This window comes from Pristiophorus japonicus, chromosome 3 (assembly GCF_044704955.1).
Source record: "Pristiophorus japonicus isolate sPriJap1 chromosome 3, sPriJap1.hap1, whole genome shotgun sequence".
In the NCBI taxonomy this organism is placed as follows: Eukaryota; Metazoa; Chordata; class Chondrichthyes; family Pristiophoridae; genus Pristiophorus; species Pristiophorus japonicus.
In genome coordinates, this window is record NC_091979.1 from 65,638,083 (window position 1) to 65,659,801 (window position 21,719).

The following is a 21,719-nucleotide window of genomic DNA, read 5'->3' on the forward strand; positions in this document are numbered from 1 at the left end:
ATCCTCGCCATGTGAAACCCTTCCCCACCTTTGGTTTCTTGTCTTCTTTGCACTCGGTGGGCTCCTGGTTCTTGGAACTTCTCATACAACATCCGCTGTCGCAAAACCATGGGAGCCAACTTTTATAAGGTAAATGCAATAACATTTGCAGATGTCAAATGACGAGACTGCCACATGATCAAACCTCCAGGAATGCCTCCAACCAAAGTCAGCAACCCAATATGCAAGTCCAGATAATGAGTAATTGTCAGCAAGCTATTTTAGCGTGCAAGACATCTTAACTGAATCGAAACATGTCATGTATGGATGCTTGGGGTCACTACACAACAGGGGGCGCCACTGTCGAAGGTCATCGGGCTGTACGCACATATGTGTGGACCCTGGTATATAAGTGCTGGTACCATGTCTTGTAGTTACTTTGGGCGTGAATAAAGTGGACCAGGTTTACACTTGAGTGAGTTCACAAGTCTTGTGAGTCATTATAGACATAACATTTGGCAACGAGGTAACTTAAGAACCTTCGCATGCACAATGGGTACGATTGGAATTCTGGAGAGATTTGTGGATGGTGAAGATTGAGCGGATTTTTTCAACCGCCTGGATCAGTATTTTGTGGCCAACAACATGGCAGGAGACGATGATGCAGTTAGGCGCCAGGAGGATTTCCTCACTGCTTGTGATTCAAGAATATATGGCCTCATGAAGAATCTGCTCTCACCTGCATGTCCAATGGACAAAGAATACAGGGATTTGTGTGCTTTGGTACTTGACCATCTCAAGCTAAATGAGGGGATCATCATATCACGCCATTGCTTCGACACACATATTCATGCTGAGGGTCAGGATGTGTCGGGATTCGTTGCCGACCTGTGACGTCTTGCTGAGCCGTGTAAGTTCGGGACCATGTTGGAAGACGTGCTGCGAGATTTCTTCGTGATAGGCATCAACCATGATGTGATTCTCTGGAAGTTATTGGCTGCAGAGATGCTGGATTTGAGCAAGGCCATCGCGACTGCCCAGGCATGCATGATGACATGATAACTTGAGGCAAATATCATTGAAAAGTCGGATCTCCACAACAAATACTGTGAACAAGATTGTGTCGTCGTCTGGCAGAGCTGCTTATGGCAGGGCCTACTCGACTGCTTACGTGAAACCTGTAGCTGCTCAAAGTCTGCCACCTGGTACGAATCCAATTTCACCCTGTTGGCATTGTGGGGGCAATCATCGGCCTCATCAGTGTCGGTTTAGGCAGTACATTTATAACGGCTGTTCCAAAGTGGGGCATCTTCAGAGAATGTGCCCACAACTGAGCAAGTGTGCTGCCGCTGATCACATTGATGATGATGACAAGTCTAGTGCTGGCCCGGATGCACAACACGAGGAGGAAGTGTATGGTCTGTATTCTTTCGTTAACGTGAAACTGAATGGCGTGCTGGTATCGATGGAGCTGGACACGGGTACGAGTCAGTCGATAATGAGCCAAAGGACATTCGACAAGCTGTGGGACACTGAGGCGGTGAAGCCGAAGCTGAGTCCAGTCAATGCCAAGTTGTGTACGAGAGGAGCAGCAGTTCGGGAGATCGAGGCTCTGATAAAAGGGCGTGGAGCTCGGGAGGAAGAGCGGCAGTTCCGGAGATCACACCCTGATAAAAGGGCTCGGAGCTCGGGAGGAGGTGCAGCAGTTCGGGAGATCGAGGCAGAAGGTAAAACAAAGAAGTAAAAAGAAATCGAAGTGTGATGTCACAGCCAAGTGGGTAAGTGATTGGCTGGTGGATTGGTGAGTATTTAATTTTTTTTCTTCTTTTTATTTTCAAATTAGTAGATAACCTTTGACATTGTTGCCAAATTAAGTTAATCTAAGGTTTAAGTCATGGCAGGAGAGCCCAGACCTGTGCCATGTTCCTCCTGTGCTATGTGGGAAGTCAGAGATGTTCCCACTGTCCCTGACTGCTATGTGTGCAAGAAGTGCATCCAGGCGCAGCCTAACAGACCGCATTGTGGCATTGGAGCTACGCATGGATTCACTCTGGAGCATCCGCGATGCTGAGGGTATCGTGAATAGCGTGTTTAGTGAGTTGGTCACACCGCAGGTAACGGTTACTCAGGCAGATAGGGAATGGCTGACCATCAGGCAGAGCAGTGGAAGGAAGGTACTGCAGGGGTCCCCTGCGATCATCCTCCTGCAAAACAGATACACTGCCTTGGGTGCTGATGGGGGGGATGACTCATCAGGGGAGGGCAGCAGCAGCCAAGTTCACGGCACCATGGGTGGCTCTGCTACACCGGAGGGCTGGAAAAAGAGTGGGAGAGCTATAGTGGTAGGGGATTCTATGGTAAGGGGAATAGATAGGCGTTTCTGCGGCCGCAATCGAGACTCCAGAATGGTATGTTGCCTCCCTGGTGCAAAGGTCAAGGATGTCTCAGAGCGGCTGCAGCGCATACTGGAGGGGGAGGGTGAACAGCCAGTTGTCGTGTTGCATATAGGTACCAACGATATAGGTAAAAAAAATAGGAATGAGGTCCTACAAGCTGAATTTATGGAGCTAGGAGTTAAATTAAAAAGCAGGACCTCAAAGGTAGTAATCTCAGGATTGCTACCAGTGCCACGTGCTAGTCAGAGTAGAAATAGCAGCATAGCTAAGATGAATACATGGCTTTAGGAATGGTGCAGGAGGGAGGGATTCAAATTCCTGGGATGTTGGAACAGGTTCTGGGGAAGGTGGGACCAGTACAAACGAGATGGTCTGCACCTGGGCAGGACCGGAACCAATGTCCTAGGGGGAGTGTTTGCAAGTGCTGTTGGGGAGGGGTTAAACTAATATGGCAGGGGGATGGGAACCTATGCAGGGAGACAAAGGGAAGTAAAATGGGGGCAGAAGCAAAAGATAGAAAGAAGAAAAGGAAAAGTGGAGGGCAGAGAAACCCAAGAATAAAAAAGGACCACATTTACAGCAAAATTCTAAGGACAAAATTAAAAAGACAAGTCTGAAGGCTCTGTGCCTCAATGCGAGGAGTATTCGTAATAAGGTGGATGAATTAACTGCACAGGCAGCAATTAATAAATATTATACAATTGAGATTATGGAGACATGGCTCCAGCAGGGTGACCAAGGCTGGGAACTCAATATCTAGGGGTATTCACATTCAGGAAGGATAGACAGAAAGGAAAAGGAGGTGGGTAGCATTGCTAGTTAAAGAGGAAATTAATGCAATAGTAAGGAAAGAAATTAGCTTGGATGATGTAGAATCTGTATGGGTAGAGCTGCGGAATACTAAAGGGCAGAAAACATTAGCGGGAATTGTATACAGACCACCAAACAGTCGTAGTGAGGTTGGGGATAGCATCAATCAAGAAATTAGGGATGCGTGCAATAAAGGTACAGCAGTTATCATGGGCGACTTTAATTTACTTATAGATTGGGCTAACCAAACTAGGAGCAATACTAGGGAGGAAGATTTCCTGGAGTGTATTAGGGATGGCTTTCTTGGCCAATATGTTGAGGAACCAACTGGAGGGCTGGCCATCCTAGACTGGGTGATGTGGAATGAGAAAGGACTAATTGGCAATCTTGTTGTGCGAGGCCCCTTGGGGAAGAGTGACCATAATATGGTCGAATTCTTTATTAATGGAGAGTAACACAGTTAATTCACAGACTAAGGTCCTGAACTTAAAGAAAGGTAACTTTGATGGTATGAGACGTAAATTGGCTAGAATAGACTGGCAAATGATACTTAAAGGGTTGACGGTGGATAGGCAATGACAGACATTTAAAGATAACATGGCTGAACTTCAACAATTGTATATCTCTGTCTGGAGTAAAAATAAAACGGGGAAGGTGGCTCAACCGTGACTAACAAGGAAAATTAGGGATAGTGTTAAACCCAAGGAAGAGGCATATAAATTGGCCAGAAAAAGCAGCAAACCTGAGGTGGGAGAAATTTAGAATTCAGCAGAGGAGGTCAAAGGGTTTACTTTAGAGGGGGAAAATAGAGTATGAGAGGAAGCTTGCAGGGAACATAAAAACTGACTGCAAAATGCTTCTGTAGATATGTGAAGCAAAAAAGATTAGTGAAAACAAACGTAGATCCCTTGCAGTCAGAATCAGGTGAATGTACAATAGGGAACAAAGAAGTGGCAGGCCAACTGAATAAAAACTTTGGTTCTGTCTTCACAAAGGAAGACACAAATAACCTTCTGGAAATACTAGGGGACCGAGGGTTTAGCGAGAAGGAGGAACTGAAGGAAATCCTCATTAGTCAGGAAATTGTGTTAGGGAAATTGATGGGATTGAAAGCTGATAAATCCCCAGGGCCTGAAAGTCTGCATCCCAGAGTACTTAAGGAAGTGGCCCTAGAAATAGTGGATGCATTGGTGATCATTTTCCAACAGTCTATTGACTCTGAATCAGTTCCTATGCACTGGAGGGTAGCTAATGTAACATCACTTTTTAAAAAAGGAGGGAGAGAGAAAACGGGGAATTATAGAACCGGTTAGCCTCACATCGGTAGTGGGGAAAATGTTAGAATATATTATTAAAGATGAAATAACAGTGCATTTGGAAAGCAGTGACAGGATCGTTCCAAGTCAGCATGGATTTATGAAAGGGAAATCATGCTTGACAAATCTTCTAGAATTTTTTGAGGATGTAACTTGTAGAGTGGACAAGGGAGAACCAGTGGATGTGGTGTATTTGAACTTTCAAAAGGCTTTTGACAAGGTCCCACACAAGAGATTAATGTGTAAAATTAAAGCACATGGTATTAGAGGTAATGTATTGATGTGGATAGAGAATTGGTTGGCAGACAGGAAGCAGAGAGTCGGGATAAACTGGTCTTTTTCAGAATGGCAGGCAGTGGCTAGTGGGGTGCCGCACGGCTCAGTGCTGGGACCCCAGCTATTTACAATATATATCAAGGATTTAGATGAAGGAATTGAGTGTAATATCTCCAAGTTTGCAGATGACACTAAGCTGGGTGGTGGTGTGAGCAGTGAGGAGGGTGCTAAGAGGCTGCAGGGTGACTTGGACAAGTTAGGTGAGTGGGCAAATGCATGGCTAATGCAGTATAATGTGGATAAATGTGAGGCTATCCACTTTGGTGGCAAAAACATGAAGGCAGAATATTATCCGAATAGCGACAGAAAAGGGGAGGGGCAATGAGACTTGGGTATCATGGTACCTCAGTCATTGAAAGTACAGGTACAGCAGGCGGTGAAGAAGGCAAATGGTATGTTGGCCTTCATAGCTAGGGGATTTGAGTATAGGAGCAGGGAGGTCTTACTGCAGTTGTACAGGGCCTCACCTGGAATATTGTGTTCAGTTTTGGTCTCCTAATATGAGGAAGGACGTTTTTGCTATTGATGGAGTGCAGTGAAGGTTCACCATACTGATTCCCGGGATGGCAGGACTGACATATGAGGAGAGACTCTGGATCGACTGGGCCTGTATTCACTGGAGTTTAGAAGAATGAGAGGGGATCTCATAGAAACATATAAAATTCTGCCGGGACTAGACAGGTTAGATGCAGGAAGAATGTTCCCGATGTTAGGGAAGTCCAGAACCAGGGGTCACAGTCTTAGGATAAGGGGAAAGCCATTTAGGACCGAGATGAGGAGAAGCTTCTTCACTCAGAAAGTTGTTAACCTGTGGCATTCTCTACCGCAGAGAGTTGTTGATGCCAGTTTGTCAGATATATTCAAGAGGAAGTTAGATATGGCCCTTACGGCTAAAGGGATCAAGGGGTATGGAGAGAAAGCAGGAAAGGGGTACTGAGGTGAATGATCAACCATGTTCTTATTGAATGGTGGTGCAGGCTCGAAGAGCCGAATGGCCTACTCCGACACCTATTTTCTATGTTTCTATGTTACACTAAGGAACTCATACCAGTGATTGGCAGTGTAGTCGTCAAGGTCATATGATGGTGTGGTTCAAGATCTTCCATTATGGATCGTCCCAAGCAATAGTCCAACACTGTTCATCAGGAATTGGCTCGAGAAAATCAAGTGGAATTGGAACGAATTCAAAGCATTGTCATCGGGGGATAACACTTCGTGTGCTCAAGTGTTGAAGAAGTTTCCTTCTTTGCTTGAACCGGGCATTGGAATTTTTACGGGAGCCAAGGTGCAGATTCATCTGGATTCTGACGCAAGGCCTGTCTATCATAAAGCTCGGTCTGTTCCCTATATGATGAGGGAGTAGGTTGAAATTGAGCTTGACAGACTCTAACATGAAGTGGTCATATCACCGGTCGAGTTTAATGAGTGGGCCAGTCCTATTGTTTCTGTGTTGAAGAGTGATGGCACTGTCAGGATTTGTGGAGACGACAAGGTTACGATTAGCCGATTTTCGAAACAGGATCAGTATCTGTTACCGAGAGCTGATGACCTGTTCGCCATACTTGCTGGTGGAAAATCATTCACGAAACTGGATCTGACACCAGCCTATATGACACAGGAGCTTGTCAACATTTCGACGAAACTTACCTGCATCAACACCCATAAAGGACTGTTTGTCTACAACAGGTGTCCTTTTGGAATTCATTCGGCTACAGCCATATTTCAGAGGAATATGGAAAGTCTACTAAAGTCCGTCCCTAGAACTATCGTGTTTCAAGATGACATTCTGGTCACAGGTCCTGATACTGCTGAGCATCTAAACAACCTTGAGGAAGTTGTACATCGACTGGACAAAGTGGGACTCAGGCTGAAACATTCAAAGTTTGTATTTATAGCACCTGAAGTTGAATTCCTAGGGAGGAAGATTGCTGCTGATGGCATCAGGCCTGCAGATTCGAAACCAATGCCATCAAAAATGCACTCAGGCCTCAGAATGTGACTCAGCTGCATTCATTCCTTGGGCTACTCAACTATTTTGGTAATTTTTAACCCGGATTGAGCACTTTATGAGAGCCACTGCACATGCTGCTCAGACAAATGGGTCTGTGGTGCATCTCAAGCTAGAGCTTTTGAGAAAGCTAAGAATCTTCTCTGTTCAAACAAGCTGCTGGTTCACTATGATCTGTGTAAGCGTCTTGTATTGGCCTGCGATGCTTCATCATCTGGGGTTGGCTGTGTACTCCAACAAGCAAGTGAGTCGGGTAAGCTACAGCCTGTTGCGTATGCTTCAAGAAGTTTGTCAAAAGCGGAAAGAGCTTAGAGCATGGTAGAAAAAGAAGCTTTGGCCTCTGTGTATGAGGTAAAAAAAAATGCATCAGTACCTGTTTAGTCTTCGCTTTGAACTTGAAACAGATCACAAGCCACTATTTCATTGTTTTCGCAAAACAAAGGTATTAATACCAATGCATCCTCCCGCATTCAGAGATGGGCGTTGATGTTGTCTGCCTATGATTATGTCATTGGTCACAGACCGGTCACTGAGAATTGTGCCAATGCACTGAGTCATCTGCCTTTGCCCACACCAGATATGGAGAAGCCTCAACCTGCAGATCTACTGTTAGTAATGGAGACTTTTGAGAGTGAAGGTACCCCTGTCACTGTTCAACAAGTTAGGACCTGGACCAGCCATGATCCTGTTTTATCAGTTGTAAAATGTTGTGTCCTCAGTGGTGATTGGTCTGCAATATCCATGGAGATGTGTGATGAGACCAAACCTTACAACCGTCACAAAGATGAACTGTCCATTCAGTCAGATTAGCTACTGTGGGGCAATCGTGTTGTTATGCCCAAGAAAGGCAGAGAAAAATTTATCCGTGAACTACATAGCACTCATCCTGGCATTGCCATGATGAAAGCCATTGCCAGGGCTCATGTTTGGTGGCCTGGAATTGACTCTGATCTGGAATCATGTGTGCATCAGTGCAACACTTGCATGCAGCCACGTAAAGTACCAGCGGAATCTCCGCTGAGTCTTTGGTCGTGGCCATCTTAACCATGGTCAAGGATACACATCGATTTTGCGAGCCCTTTCCTAGGAAAGATGTTTTTTGTTGTGGTGGATGCATATTCAAAATGGATAGAGTGTATTAATATGTCATCCAGTACATCCACAGCTACCATTGAGAGTCTTCGTGTCATGTTTGCTACTCACGGTTTGCCTGACATTGTTGTGAGCGACAAAAGATCTTGCTTCACGAGTCTGGAGTTTCAAGAGTTCATGAAGCTTAATGGTATTAAAAATGTGAGGTCAGCCCCATTCAAACCTGCTTCTAATGGTCAAGCAGAGCGTGCTGTTCAAACGATCAAGCAGAGCATGAAACATGTGACTCAGGGTTCACTGCAGACTCATTTGTCACGCATATTGCTTAGTTGCAGGACAAGACCTCACATGCTTAACAGGGTCCCCCCTGCTGAACTACTGATGAAGAAAAGTCTCAAGACCAAGCTCTCTCTTGTTCATCCCGATTTGAATGATCGTGTTGAAAACAGACGTCAAAGTCAGCAATTGTATCATGATCGTGCTGCTGTGCCACGTGACATCTCTGTCAATGATCCGGTTTATGTATTGAACTATGGTCAAGGTCCAAAGAGAATCACCGGTACTGTCACAGCCAAGGAGGGAAACAGAGTGTTTATTATCGTGCTCAAGAATGGGCAAACATGCAGGAAACATGTTGATCAAGTGAAACTGCGGCACACGGATGAATTGGAACTGCTTGAGGAAGATTCTGTCAGTGACCGACCAACCAATGGTCATTCATCAGAGGACTTTGCAGAACCTGGACTTTCACTCTCTGACATGGGCATTACCACTCCCATCAGATCAGCCGTAACTGACTCAGAACGCTCACCCAGAACTAGTTGAACTGAGAGGAACAACTCGTGAGCGGAAAGCCCCAGACTGTCTTAATTTGTAAAGAGACTGATACTAAGATGTTGAAGGGGGATGTTGTCATGTATGGATGCTTGGGGTCACTAGACACTAGGGGGCGCCACTATCGGAGGTCAATGGGCTGTATGCGCATGTGTGCGGGCCCTGGTATATAAGTGCTGGTACCATGTCCTGTAGTCACTTTGGGTGCGAATAAAGTGGACCAGGTTTACACCTGAGTGAGTTTACAGTAACAAGTCTTTTGAGTCATTATATACATAACAAAGCACAACCAGACGTATATTACCAACAGTGAGACAAACTGGCTGGCTACCATTGTGCAATTTCCGAGTCAAGAGATACCAACACCCTGTATAATAGCCCCAGTGGCACTCTGACTAAGAGAACAACTGAGCTCAGACTAGGGATTGGTTTGTATGAGTCAGTATCATCCTACACAGTGGATGTACTCACTGAGTCAAATATAACCAATTGTTTAAAAAGTGCGATACCATACCGCTCTGATATAATATATGCAAAGCAACAAAATAATCCTGTCAGATTGTTAACAAAAAAATCTACTAATTAAAAGGCATCCAGCATTTAAAAAACAGGTGCATTTTCAAAAATAAACTTTCATTGTTCTCTGTGACAAGTGACTGCGTACAACATTTTTCATAACACTATTGATTAAAAAGAATTTGTAGGTGCCAGATGCTCAAGGCTGACAATAAATTAGTCTTGGGGAAACTCAAAAAAGTTTCTTATGACCTCTGCTCCAGTGAGGATGCCATTACATCTTAATGTAACAAGCCCACTTAATGGCCCAAGACATCACAATTGTGCATAGTTTAAGGGTACAAATTAGCTTCCTAAAAATATGCAAAATAGTTTTAATTTAATCATAAGAATAGACATAAGGAAATCTCATTAATAGTCACTAAGATTTGTTTTGATATAATATGTAAAGCCTTTTGCAATTTTCAATGTCCAATACTTGCCGACAAGGGATCTTCTCCGACTATGGGTTGATCCACAGCTTGCTACACAGGAGGTGAACTTGGACCAGTTTGTCAACATGCAATCGTCACGACAGGGGATACGACACTTCTGTATGAGTGCAGGCATTGGGCCTGCCAACTTCAAGCACCCAATAAGATCCACATGCTGGTCATCATCTGTTTTACAGGTCACACCTAAAAATAAAAGGAGGATATTAAAAATATTTTCAAGACATTTCTTTTAAAATCACCTCCCTTTTTTAAAAAAACATTGAGCAGTTAAATATCTAGAAATGTGTTGGAAATTACAGTGTTTGTAAAGTGCATATTCTAGATTATCAATTGACTTCAGCTTCTCTTCTGGTAATCTGATTGGTCTGTTCAGTCAGTGATACTTCCAGAAGCTCATCCATCATCTTATTGAATGGCGGAGCAGGCACGATGGGCTGTATGGTCTACTCCTGCTCCTATTTCTTCTGTTCTTACAATCTAAGTGTTCTGTGGTAATCACGTGATCTGAGACCTGAAGATAATTAACTAACTTTCCAGAAAGTTATTTTTAGTAAGGGGTTAAATAGAATGAGTGGCCACTCAAACAAACTATGGAAGCACGGGCGGATGTCCACAAGCTTTATTATTCCCAGATCAAGTTGTGGAACAGGATATGAAAGGAAGCAATGAAGACTGATTCCTTGCAGTCATTCAAGATGGTGTTAGATGGATTTCTCGAAAACAAGGTAATTATAGCATTTTGAAGGCAAGAGTAAATTATTTATAGGTATTAATTAGTGGTTATGGGAGCTTTGGGAGTTTTCCTAATTTTCTATGAGTGAGAGAGAAACTTTCATCAGAGTAAGCATGTATAGTCTTGGTGGCCTTTTCCATCCTGGAGACATAAACACAAATAGCATAAACAGGAGTTCAGTTCTTCTTCCAGCAATTTATTGGGTTCATGTGAATCAAGTGAATGCTATTCCCAATAGTATGACTGATCCATTTGTGAAATCTTCACAGAGCACAGCACACACAGCTCCTAACATCGCAGGCAGCCTTCTCGGAAGTCTCCGGAATCTGCCTGGTTCTGTTTATTATTAACTCTGCAGTTGCAGTACACAATATGTCCACATCCACAGTGTGGAGCTACAAACATTACAAGCTTACAGACATTACACTTCTCCCTCCTTAATGAAGAAGTTATTATAATAAATATCATACATAACTTTCATGTTTAAAAATAACACAGGACATAAACTTATTTTTTGCCATATTTACAAATGTAACTTTACCACTTGCTTTCTGTTTCGAAGAGGATACCTTCACCCTCGAACAGAAGCTTCCAAACATGGTGTCGAATCTAAATTCATAGAAACATAGAAAATAGGTGCAGGAGTAGGCCATTTGGCCCTTCGAACCTGCACCACCAGTCAATGAGTTTATGGTTGAACATGCAACTTCAGTACCCCATTCCTGCTTTCTCGCCATACCCCTTGATCCCCCTAGTAGTAAGGGCTACATCTAACTCCTTTTTGAATATATTTAATGAATTGACCTCAACAACTTTCTGTGGTAGAGAATTCCACAGGTTCACCACTCTCTGGGTGGTCCAGTGTCCTCAACACCTCAGAAATGGCAACATTCCTCCCGACACAAATCACAGTCATTTGTTGGATGCAAGCTTTCTAACACTGACCTGGTTTGAAATGAGGATCGTGAAGTTTTGGATGAGATTTTACAGCAGTCTTATATACACGCCACACGCCCCCCCACCCCCGCCCCCCGCCACACCCACACAAATAGCACACACACACACACAAATAGCATACACACATACTAGCACACACACACACAATAGCACAGACAAGATTGAAACAAAATGGTCCAATAATTATGGTCTTGTACAGACGTGAACACAAGACATATCCAACAAATACCGACGGCGTTAACATTAATACATTCACTGTTGAAAATATTTCACATTCACAAGAGCTGGTGCAACAGCTTCAGAGCTGACAAGTTTGTCCACAGCTTGCAAGTTGGAACAGCTCAACTATCTGCCTTAAGTTGGTTGGTGGCAAGAGTTACTCATACTATGACTTTGGCACCCTGTGTGACTCTGGCACACACACTTGGTCAATTTATAACCCTTTTGAACCATTGGCAATTTAGAGGAGGACAGGTTCCACTGACCTGGAGCCAGATTTTCACTGACCCCTCCTGTCTTCAGTTGTTAAACAGCATGTGCTTCAATTGATTACAAAGGCAGTATCAGCTAGATTAGGCCTGGTCTAATTCGAGGCTCACCCTGAGGAAAGTTTCCCTCCATGGAATTTCCTTGATTTTCATTTGAACTCACTCTAACTTCAGGCTGTTTGTTTTCCTGACTCGGACTCAGACTTTCATTCTGATTCTCTCCTGGATTTATTTCCAGTACATTGGATTTAGGATTTGCTACTAGTCAGAAATAATTGAATCATTCCCACCTTTAACTCCTTCCATGTCTGTAGGTAAAATATGATCAATATGAACAAACCTAACCATTATCAATCATCTTCACCAAATATGTGCGAGGACCACATATCTTCACCACTCTTCCTGGTATCCACTTTAACCATTTATGGTGATGGTTCTTCACTCTCACCTTCTGGTTTAATTTCACACTTCTCTCTTTTACTCTACCTCTATCATGATTCTCTTTCTGTCTTAATTGTGTCTCTTCTACAGACTGTGCCAAATTTGGTTTTAACAACGAGAACCTGGTTCATGGCTGTCATTTGAGAAACAACTCTGCTGGTGTTGTACCTGTAGCTGTTTGAGGAGTATTTCGATATGTAATCAAAAAAATTAACCAATTTGTGATCCAATGACAACTGTCCTTTCCTTGGATTTGGATCTAACATTTGTTTTATGAGGGCACATTTTACAATTTGCACAGTGCGCTCTGCTGCACCATTCGAAGCACGATGGTATGGTGGAACCTTGGTATGTTTCACACCATTTTTGCTCGTGAATTGTGCAAATTCTTCTGAACGAAATTGTGGTCCATTATCCAAAATAATTTCTTCAGGGAGGCCAAATGAAGAAAATAATTTTCGTAACATGTCCAATGTTTTACTTGTTGTTATTTTCCACATTGGAAACACCTCAACCCACCTCAAATGGCTATCAATCAAATTGAATAATTGTTGTCCTTCTAACTCAGCAAAATCAATATGTAGCATTTGCCACACCCTGGGAGGCTTACCGATTGACATGTCGTACACTGACTCACGATGTACTCTATATCTTTATCAAGACCTGGCCACCATAAATAACTGCATGCAAAACTCTTGGTCAAGCACATTCCCAGGTGCTGGTCATGGAGGTCTCCAAATAATTTGGACCTTGCACCCCACATGATACAATCTTTATCGACTGATAATTCATTCCTACGAATGAAGAATGGATGTGTATCTTTATCTGTTACCTGGTTTGGCCATCCATTTGCAATATACTCATACACCTTTGACATCACTGGGTCACGTTTGGTTGCTCTACCAATCTCTTCAGCTGTGACTGGCAGTTCATCAATGTATGAAAAATAAAACACTTCTTCCCTATCGGGTGTAACTTGTGATGGGGAAGGCAATCTAGACATTTCATCAGCATTACTGTGATCAGCTGATCGTCTGTTTTCAATATCATATGTATATGCTGACAAAATCAAAGCCCATCTCTGCATTCGGGCTGCAGCTAATGTTGGAACTGGGGACTTTGGATAGTGGATTGCTGTTAGGGGCTATAGCCCGTAACGATGGTAAACTTACGATCATACAAGTATTTGTGAAACCTCTTGACCCCAAAAATTAATGCCAAAGCTTCCCTTTCAATTTGTGCATAATTACTCTCACTGGCACTGAGAGTGCGTGAAGCAAAAGCAATTGGTCTCTCCTCCCCACTACGTGATACATGAGAGATTACTGCCCCAGCTCTCATACAGAGAGGCATTACATGCTAGCTTAATCTCCTTAGATATGTCATAATGAAGTAACATGGTGCTCTCTACCAATTTGCTTTTACACTCCTTGAATGCAGTATCGCATTCTTTTGACCACTTCCAATGGACCTGTTTTTTCAGTAGTTCATTCAGTGGATGTAATACTGTAGCCACATTTGGTAGGAACTTCCCATAATAATTCAAAAGACCCAAGAATGAACGAAGTTCAGTGACATTCCTGGGAGTGGGTGCACTTCTAATTGCATCCAATTTTTCCATGGTTGGATGTAAACCATCTTTGTCTACTCTGTACCTTAAGTACTCCACTGAGTTTTTAAATAACTCACACTTATGAGCAGACACTCGTACTCTGTGCTTCTCTAGCTGTTTGAGGACTTCATTCAATATGTTATTATGAATTTGCCTATTTGGTGGTGAAATTAGTATGTCATCCAAATAACATACTACACCTTGCAAAATCTGGTTCATCACCCCTTGGAATATGGCAGAGGTGGAAGACACCCCAAGCGGTAGCGTATTAAATTGATATCGGCCTAAATCTGTATTTGTAGTCAAACATGACTTGGACTCCTCATCTAGTTCAAGCTGTAAGTAGGCATTCGTAAGATCCAGTTTTGAGAAGATCTGACCACCTGTCAGTGTTGTGAACAAATCTTCTATATTCGGCAATGTATTGGGGAGATTACCCTCTAGAACCTGGTTTACGGTTGCTTTATAATCACCACACAATCTTACCTTACCATCGGACTTAGGTACAACAACAATGGGTGTAGCCCAATTACATCGATCTATCTTACAAATAATGTTCTTAGTCTCTAGTCTTTTGAGTCCTTGCTCAACTTTCTCCTTGAGTGCATATGGTACGGAACGTGGTTTTAGTAAACCGATCTAGCGTCCTTCTGTACCCTGACACTCGCCTTGAAGCCTTGGATCGGACTGCCCGATTCGCAGAACACCTTCGGATACTTCTTGATAACCTCATCCGTTGATGAAAATCTCGCTTCCACACAGAAAATCTTACTCCAATCCAGCTTCAGTGAGCTCAACCAATTTCTTCCTAGTAAGGCAGACTTGTCTCCTTTCACTACTATTAGAGGCAAGTTCTGAAATTGATCTTGATATTTCACCGGTATGGTGATACGACCTACCACAGGAATTTTCTCTCCCGAGAAGCCTCGCAGCTCTATCTTGGATTTCTCCAGTTGAAAATCACGCAATTTGTCACGGATGCACCCATGTCAATTTCCATTGATATCTTGAATCTCGCAACATCTATGTGGATTTTGATGCTTTCTGAACCGCTGTCCGTTAATCTCGTGCTCCTGATGACGTTTAACTCTAACATCTCCTCGTCCTGTTGTTGTTCTTCCATGCTATGTAGTCTCTTGGGATTTCTGCTCATAGCTTTAAAAACTGGTTTACCCTTCAGTCAGCATGCCTTCGCAAGATGCTCAGTCTTTCTGCAGAAGAAACACTCTGCCTTCATGTATGGACAACTTTGAGCAATGTGTTGTCCCAGGCACCTATAGCACGACTTCGACACTCTGTAAGAATTTCCAGTTTCTGAGACTTTGGGCCCCCACCGTCTTTTACTTTGAACCTGCAGGTGATTTACCTTGGTTGACTGACGACCATAATCATTATTTAATTCTCGGGAATATTGTTCGGCCATGCCCATCGACCTCGCTGTCTGACGTGCAATCTCAAAAGTCAAGTCATCCGTCATCAATAACTTCCTTCTGATCACATAATTTTTCACCCGACAAACAAAACGATCCGTAATGCTCGGTTTTGAAAGTTTCCAAAATTACAGTGCAATTACAGTACAGTACGATAGCTTTTTTAATGCTATGATGTAATCACTGATACTTTCATCAGCCTTTTGATTCTGAATCTCGAAACAATAGCTTTCAGCAATTTCTAATGGTTTGGGGTTATAGTGCTGCTCCAACTTCATTAAAATCTCTTTAAGCATTGTGTCCTTTGGCTCGTCAGGCACATGCAGATTTACAAGGGTTTCGTACAATGCCGGACCCGCCTCCGATAAGAAGATCGCTTTCTTACGTTCCAACACAGCCCAGTTCTGGACTGCATTGTCTGGAACTTCGATTATGTTATTTGCAGTGAAATACATTTCTAGCTGATCCACATACGCTTTAAAACGTTCCCGGTCGTGTCTATATTCCCCCAAATCCCCGATTACACCTGCCATTTTAATCTCTAGCTGTTCACGCCATGTGCTGTATTTTACCTCGGATTTTTGTAGCTTTTTCCAAAGACAGAAACTTTCAAAGTCTCTCTGTCGGCTGGCTGAATCCTTCACCAACAAAATTTAAGCTTTAAATCATCTGAAAAATCCCATCTCATCGCCAAATGTGATATCTTCACAGAGCACAGCACACACAGCTCCTTACATGGCAGGCAGCTCTCTCGGAAGCCTCCGGAATCTGCCTGGTTTTGTTTATTATTAATTCTGCAGTTGCAGTACACAATACGTCCACATCCACAGTGTGGAGCTACAAACATTTCAAGCTTACAGACATTACACCATTGTTTTAATTAGCTGCTTACAGTGTTCTCAAATCTGCCAGGTCAGTAACTCTTAATGACTGTTGACTTGTTTTTCACAGGCTTTTTCTAGAACCCCGAGTGAGATTTCACAGCTCAGATTTTAGATGGAAACGCCACTCCAATAAATGATTTGTTTTTGACATGTCTGAAACTATTTCTTTATTTGTGACTTTCCCACTTCAGGCATTAATTTTTCTTTACATTGATTGGATTTTTCTGTTCAACCATTTATTGATGTTGATCATGTGTTCAAAACCCTATGAATTTTTAATGTACAGTGAATTATTTATTTCTCGTGGCCAGAATGCACAGATTTTAAACAATACGCACATATGTGTTTTCTTGATCTGTTCATTTCTTCTAACATCTGTATTATATTTATGTTTATGCAAGGAAAATGTTCCAAATCAGTTCAAAGAATGGATTTTGCGATGGGTATGATAGTTAACTCTCAGAGTACGGTGTCATACTGCCTTTGAAATCCACCGCAAGTTTGGGATTACCGCATGCGCACACGTCAAAACACGAACTTGCGGTCTGTCAATGTACACATTGACAGACCGTCCGCACTGCCACCGAAAACCTAATTCCTGGCACAGAGTTGGGCTAATTGCCCACCAACTGGCCAGCAAATTACGTACAGGCACAGGGCCCATTTCCACAGCACAAAGGGATACCCAAAATGAAAAAAAATGCTTTTTAAAAAATTAAATAACATAGAAACATAGAAACATAGAAAATAGGTGCAGGAGCAGGCCATTCAGCTCTTCTAGCCTGCACCGCCATTCAATGAGTTCATGGCTGAACATGAAACTTCAGTACCCACTTCCTGCTTTCACGCCATACCCCTTGATCCCCCGAGTAGTAAGGACTTCATCTAACTCCCTTTTGAATATATTTAGTGAATTGGCCTCAACTACTTTCTGTGGTAGAGAATTCCACAGGTTCACCACTCTCTGGGTGAAGAAGTTTCTCCTTATCTCGGTCCTAAATGGCTTACCCCTTATCCTTAGACTGTGACCCCTGGTTCTGGACTTCCCCAACATTGGGAACATTCTTCCTGCATCCAACCTGTCCAAACCCGTCAGAATTTTAAACGTTTCTATGAGGTCCCCTCTCACTCTTCTGAACTCCAGTGAATACAAGCCCAGTTGATCCAGTCTTTCTTGATAGGTCAGTCCCACCATCCCGGGAATCAGTCTGGTGAATCTTCGCTGCACTCCCTCAATAGCAAGAATGTCCTTCCTCATGTTAGGAGACCAAAACTGTACACAATACTCCAGGTGTGGCCTCACCAAGGCCCTGTACAACTATAACAACACCTCCCTGCCCCTGTACTCAAATCCCCTCGCTATGAAGGCCAACATGCCATTTGCTTTCTTAACCGCCTGCTGTACCTGCATGCCAACCTTCAATGACTGATGTACCATGACACCCAGGTCTCGTTGCACCTTCCCTTTTCCTAATCTGTCACCATTCAGATAATAGTCTGTCTCTCTGTTTTTACCACCAAAGTGGATAACCTCACATTTATCCACATTATACTTCATCTGCCACGCATTTGACCACTCACCTAACCTATCCAAGTCACTCTGTAGCCTCATAGCATCCTCCTCGCAGCTCACACTGCCACCCAACTTAGTGTCATCCGCAAATTTGGAGATACTACATTTAATCCCCTCGTCTAAATCATTAATGTACAATGTAAACAGCTGGGGCCCCAGCACAGAACCCTGCGGTACCCCACTAGTCACTGCATGCCATTCCGAAAAGTACCCATTTACTCCTACTCTTTGCTTCCTGTCTGACAACCAGTTCTCAATCCACGTCAGCACACTACCCCCAATCCCATGTGCTTTAACTTTGCACATTAATCTCCTGTGTGGGACCTTGTCGAAAGCCTTCTGAAAGTCCAAATATACCACATCAACTGGTACTCCTTTGTCCACTTTATTGGAAACATCCTCAAAAAATTCCAGAAGATTTGTCAAGCATGATCTCCCTTTCACAAATCCATGCTGACTTGGACCTATCATGTCACCATTTTCCAAATGCGCTGCTATGACATCCTTAATAATTGATTCCATCATTTTACCCACTACTGAGGTCAGGCTGACCGGTCTATAATTCCCTGCTTTCTCTCTCCCTCCTTTTTTAAAAAGTGGGGTTACATTGGCTACCCTCCACTCGATAGGAACTGATCCAGAGTCAATGGAATGTTGGAAAATGACTGTCAATGCATCCGCTATTTCCAAGGCCACCTCCTTAAGTACTCTGGGATGCAGTCCATCAGGCCCTGGGGATTTATCGGCCTTCAATCCCATCAATTTCCCCAACACAATTTCCCGACTAATAAAGATTTCCCTCAGTTCCTCCTCCTTAATAGACCCTCTGACCACTTTTATATCCGGAAGGTTGTTTGTGTCCTCCTTAGTGAATACTGAACCAAAGTACTTGTTCAATTGGTCTGCCATTTCTTTGTTCCCCGTTATGACTTCCCCTGATTCTGACTGCAGGGGACCTACGTTTGTCTTTACTAACCTTTTTCTCTTTACATACCTATAGAAACTTTTGCAATCCGCCTTAATGTTCCCTACAAGCTTCTTCTCGTACTCCATTTTCCCTGCCCTAATCAAACCCTTTGTACTCCTCTGCTGAGTTCTAAATTTCTCCCAGTCCCCAGGTTCGCTGCTATTTCTGGCCAATTTGTATGCCATTTCCTTGGCTTTAATACTATCGCTGATTTCCCTAGATAGCCACGGTTGAGCCACCTTCCCTTTTTTATTTTTACGCCAGACAGGAATGTACAATTGTTGCAATTTATCCATGCGATCTCTAAATGTCTGCCATTGCCCATCCACAGTCAACCCCTTAAGTATCATTAGCCAATCTATCTTAGCCAATTCATGCCTCATACCTTCAAAGTTACCCTTCTTTAAGTTCTGGACCATGGTCTCTGAATTAACTGTTTCATTCTCCATCCTAATGCAGAATTCCACCATATTATGGTCACTCTTCCCCAAGGGGCCTCGCACAATGAGATTGCTAATTAATCCTCTCTCATTACACAACACCCAGTCTAAGATGGCCTCCCCCCTAGTTGGTTCCTCGACATATTGGTCTAGAAAACCATCCCTTATGCATTCCAGGAAATCCTCCTCCACCGTATTGCTTCCAGTTTGGCTAGCCCAATCTATGTGCATATTAAAGTCACCCATTATAACTGCTGCACCTTTATTGCATGTACTCCTAATTTCCTGTTTGATGCCCTCCCCAACATCACTACTACTGTTTGGAGGTCTGTACACAACTCCCACTAACGTTTTTTGCCCTTTAGTGTTCTGCAGCTCTACCCATATAGATTCCACATCATCCAAGCTAATGTCTTTCCTAACTATTGCATTAATCTCCTCTTTAACCAGCAATGCTACCCCACCTCCTTTTCCTTTTATTCTATCCTTCCTGAATGTTGAATACCCCTGGATGTTGAGTTCCCAGCCCTGATCATCCTGGAGCCACGTCTCCGTAATCCCAATCACATCATATTTGTTAACATCTATTTGCACAGTTAATTCATCCACCTTATTGCGGATACTCCTTGCATTAAGACACAAAGCCTTCAGGCTTCTTTTTTAACACCCTTTGTCCTTCTAGAATTTTGCTGTACAGTGGCCCTTTTTGTTCTTTGCCTTGGGTTTCTCTGCCCTCCACTTTTCCTCATCTCCTTTCTGTCTTTTGCTTTTGCCTCATTTTTGTCTCCCTCTGTCTCCCTGTATAGGTTCCCATCCCCCTGCAATATTAGTTTAACTCCTCCCCAACAGCACTAGCAAACACTCCCCCTAGGACATTGGTTCCGGACCTGCCCAGGTGCAGACATTAACATCCAGGAACATTAAAAGTATTAATGAGAAGCAATCCTAGCATATGTTAAAGTTGCAGGTTTAAAAAAAAATAACATTTACATTTCATAACTATCTGTACAATGCATTTGTTTAGAAGTGGGAATTATGAGTAATTAATTGAACTCCCACATAAAAAACTAAATTTGTATGTATTTTAAAGGCTGTAGTAATTTATATGAATGAAAGATAATCTGTTTCCTGATTGGAGGACCAGGCCCGCGTGATCGCAGGTACACTTCCACTGCGATTGTACGACTGAAACAAATCACAATTGGATAGGGAACATATCAATCACCAAGTAGTATATTTTACAAAAATATAAAAAATAGAGAAATAATGCGAGGGATGTGCTCGTGTTAAAATATCATTGGTTCCACCATAGCGATTAGATCAATATATTGAAGCAAATGGAGAAATGCAATCTTGTCTTATTCATGGGATGCTAAAATATTCCACGACATTCATTTATAGATTAATACAAGATCAAATAGAGGGAGAGAGCAAGAATTTGAATATTTAGTTATCATAAAGTACCTGCCTAGTTTGCCTTGAAGGCTCTCATCACATTAGGTGAAAGAAGCTACTGGTAATAAAATGGCTTGCAACTGCAAGGCAAATAAATTACTATTTAACTAAAGGCTAAAATTGCTAATCAAAAAATGATAAAATATTACGCTCGTATTAATCATTGCCAAAAGGGCACAATTTCTATGATCAATTACTCAAGAACTGTTAATTATAATCAAAGTGTCAAACAAAGATTTGCAACATTTGATTTGTATTGTTTTGAGTTGTCTTGAAATACAGCAATAACGTTTTATATATTTCAATTACTTCACAACATCAGTTGCCGATCTCAGGATTATACAATAGAATATTCCAACACATCTTCTCCTATCCCTATGCCCAACTTTCCTCTTCAACACCATCACTCTGAACATATAGAATTTTCATTCTAAGTCATCAACAACTCCAATGGTGGAACAACTAATAATTCATATACCTTACAATGCTAATGTGATATTTTTCATTTCCTACTCAAACATTTTTATCGTAAAAATATGTCACGCAAATGTTCTCTTCAGTCCGAGAATGAGAGCTCCCGACGGCTGCCGCCCAGATTGGCAGCATAAGTCCCTCTTTTGCTGCCCGCCGATCTTCGAGGGACCTTGTTGATGAAAACTCCGCCCAAAATACCGTCGGGTATCTCGGCGGCCATCGGCAGTCCTTTGGGCGGCACTTGGGCAGGCGGGGGCCTTCATCAAATGCGGGCCCAAAGTATTTTACATCTTTCACTTTGCTGAAGTGTTTTTTGCTCATTAAAAATGTACAATGTAGATGGTGTATTAGCACAGAACTAGCTGTTCCCAGTGCTGATTTAAGGTGTGAATAATCATACCCTCCAGTGTCTCACACATCTTCTCTTCTAAATCTGACGCAAAGAACTAAAACGTATTATCTAGCTGCCAACACTTTGTGGTTT

At 42.7% G+C, this 21,719-nt stretch overlaps 1 protein-coding gene across 7 annotated transcripts in view; it reads right to left on the reverse strand.

Moving 5' to 3' along the window:
- The window catches only part of thsd7ba (thrombospondin, type I, domain containing 7Ba), a 1,512,301-nt gene that overhangs the window by 424,684 nt on the left and 1,065,898 nt on the right, over positions 1 to 21,719 (reverse strand). For all 7 annotated transcript variants that reach the window (XM_070875389.1, XM_070875388.1, XM_070875385.1 and 4 more), the window contains one exon: positions 9,770 to 9,964. In XM_070875389.1, the coding sequence (XP_070731490.1) occupies positions 9,770 to 9,964 (195 nt within the window). The remainder of the gene's footprint in view (positions 1 to 9,769; positions 9,965 to 21,719) is intronic.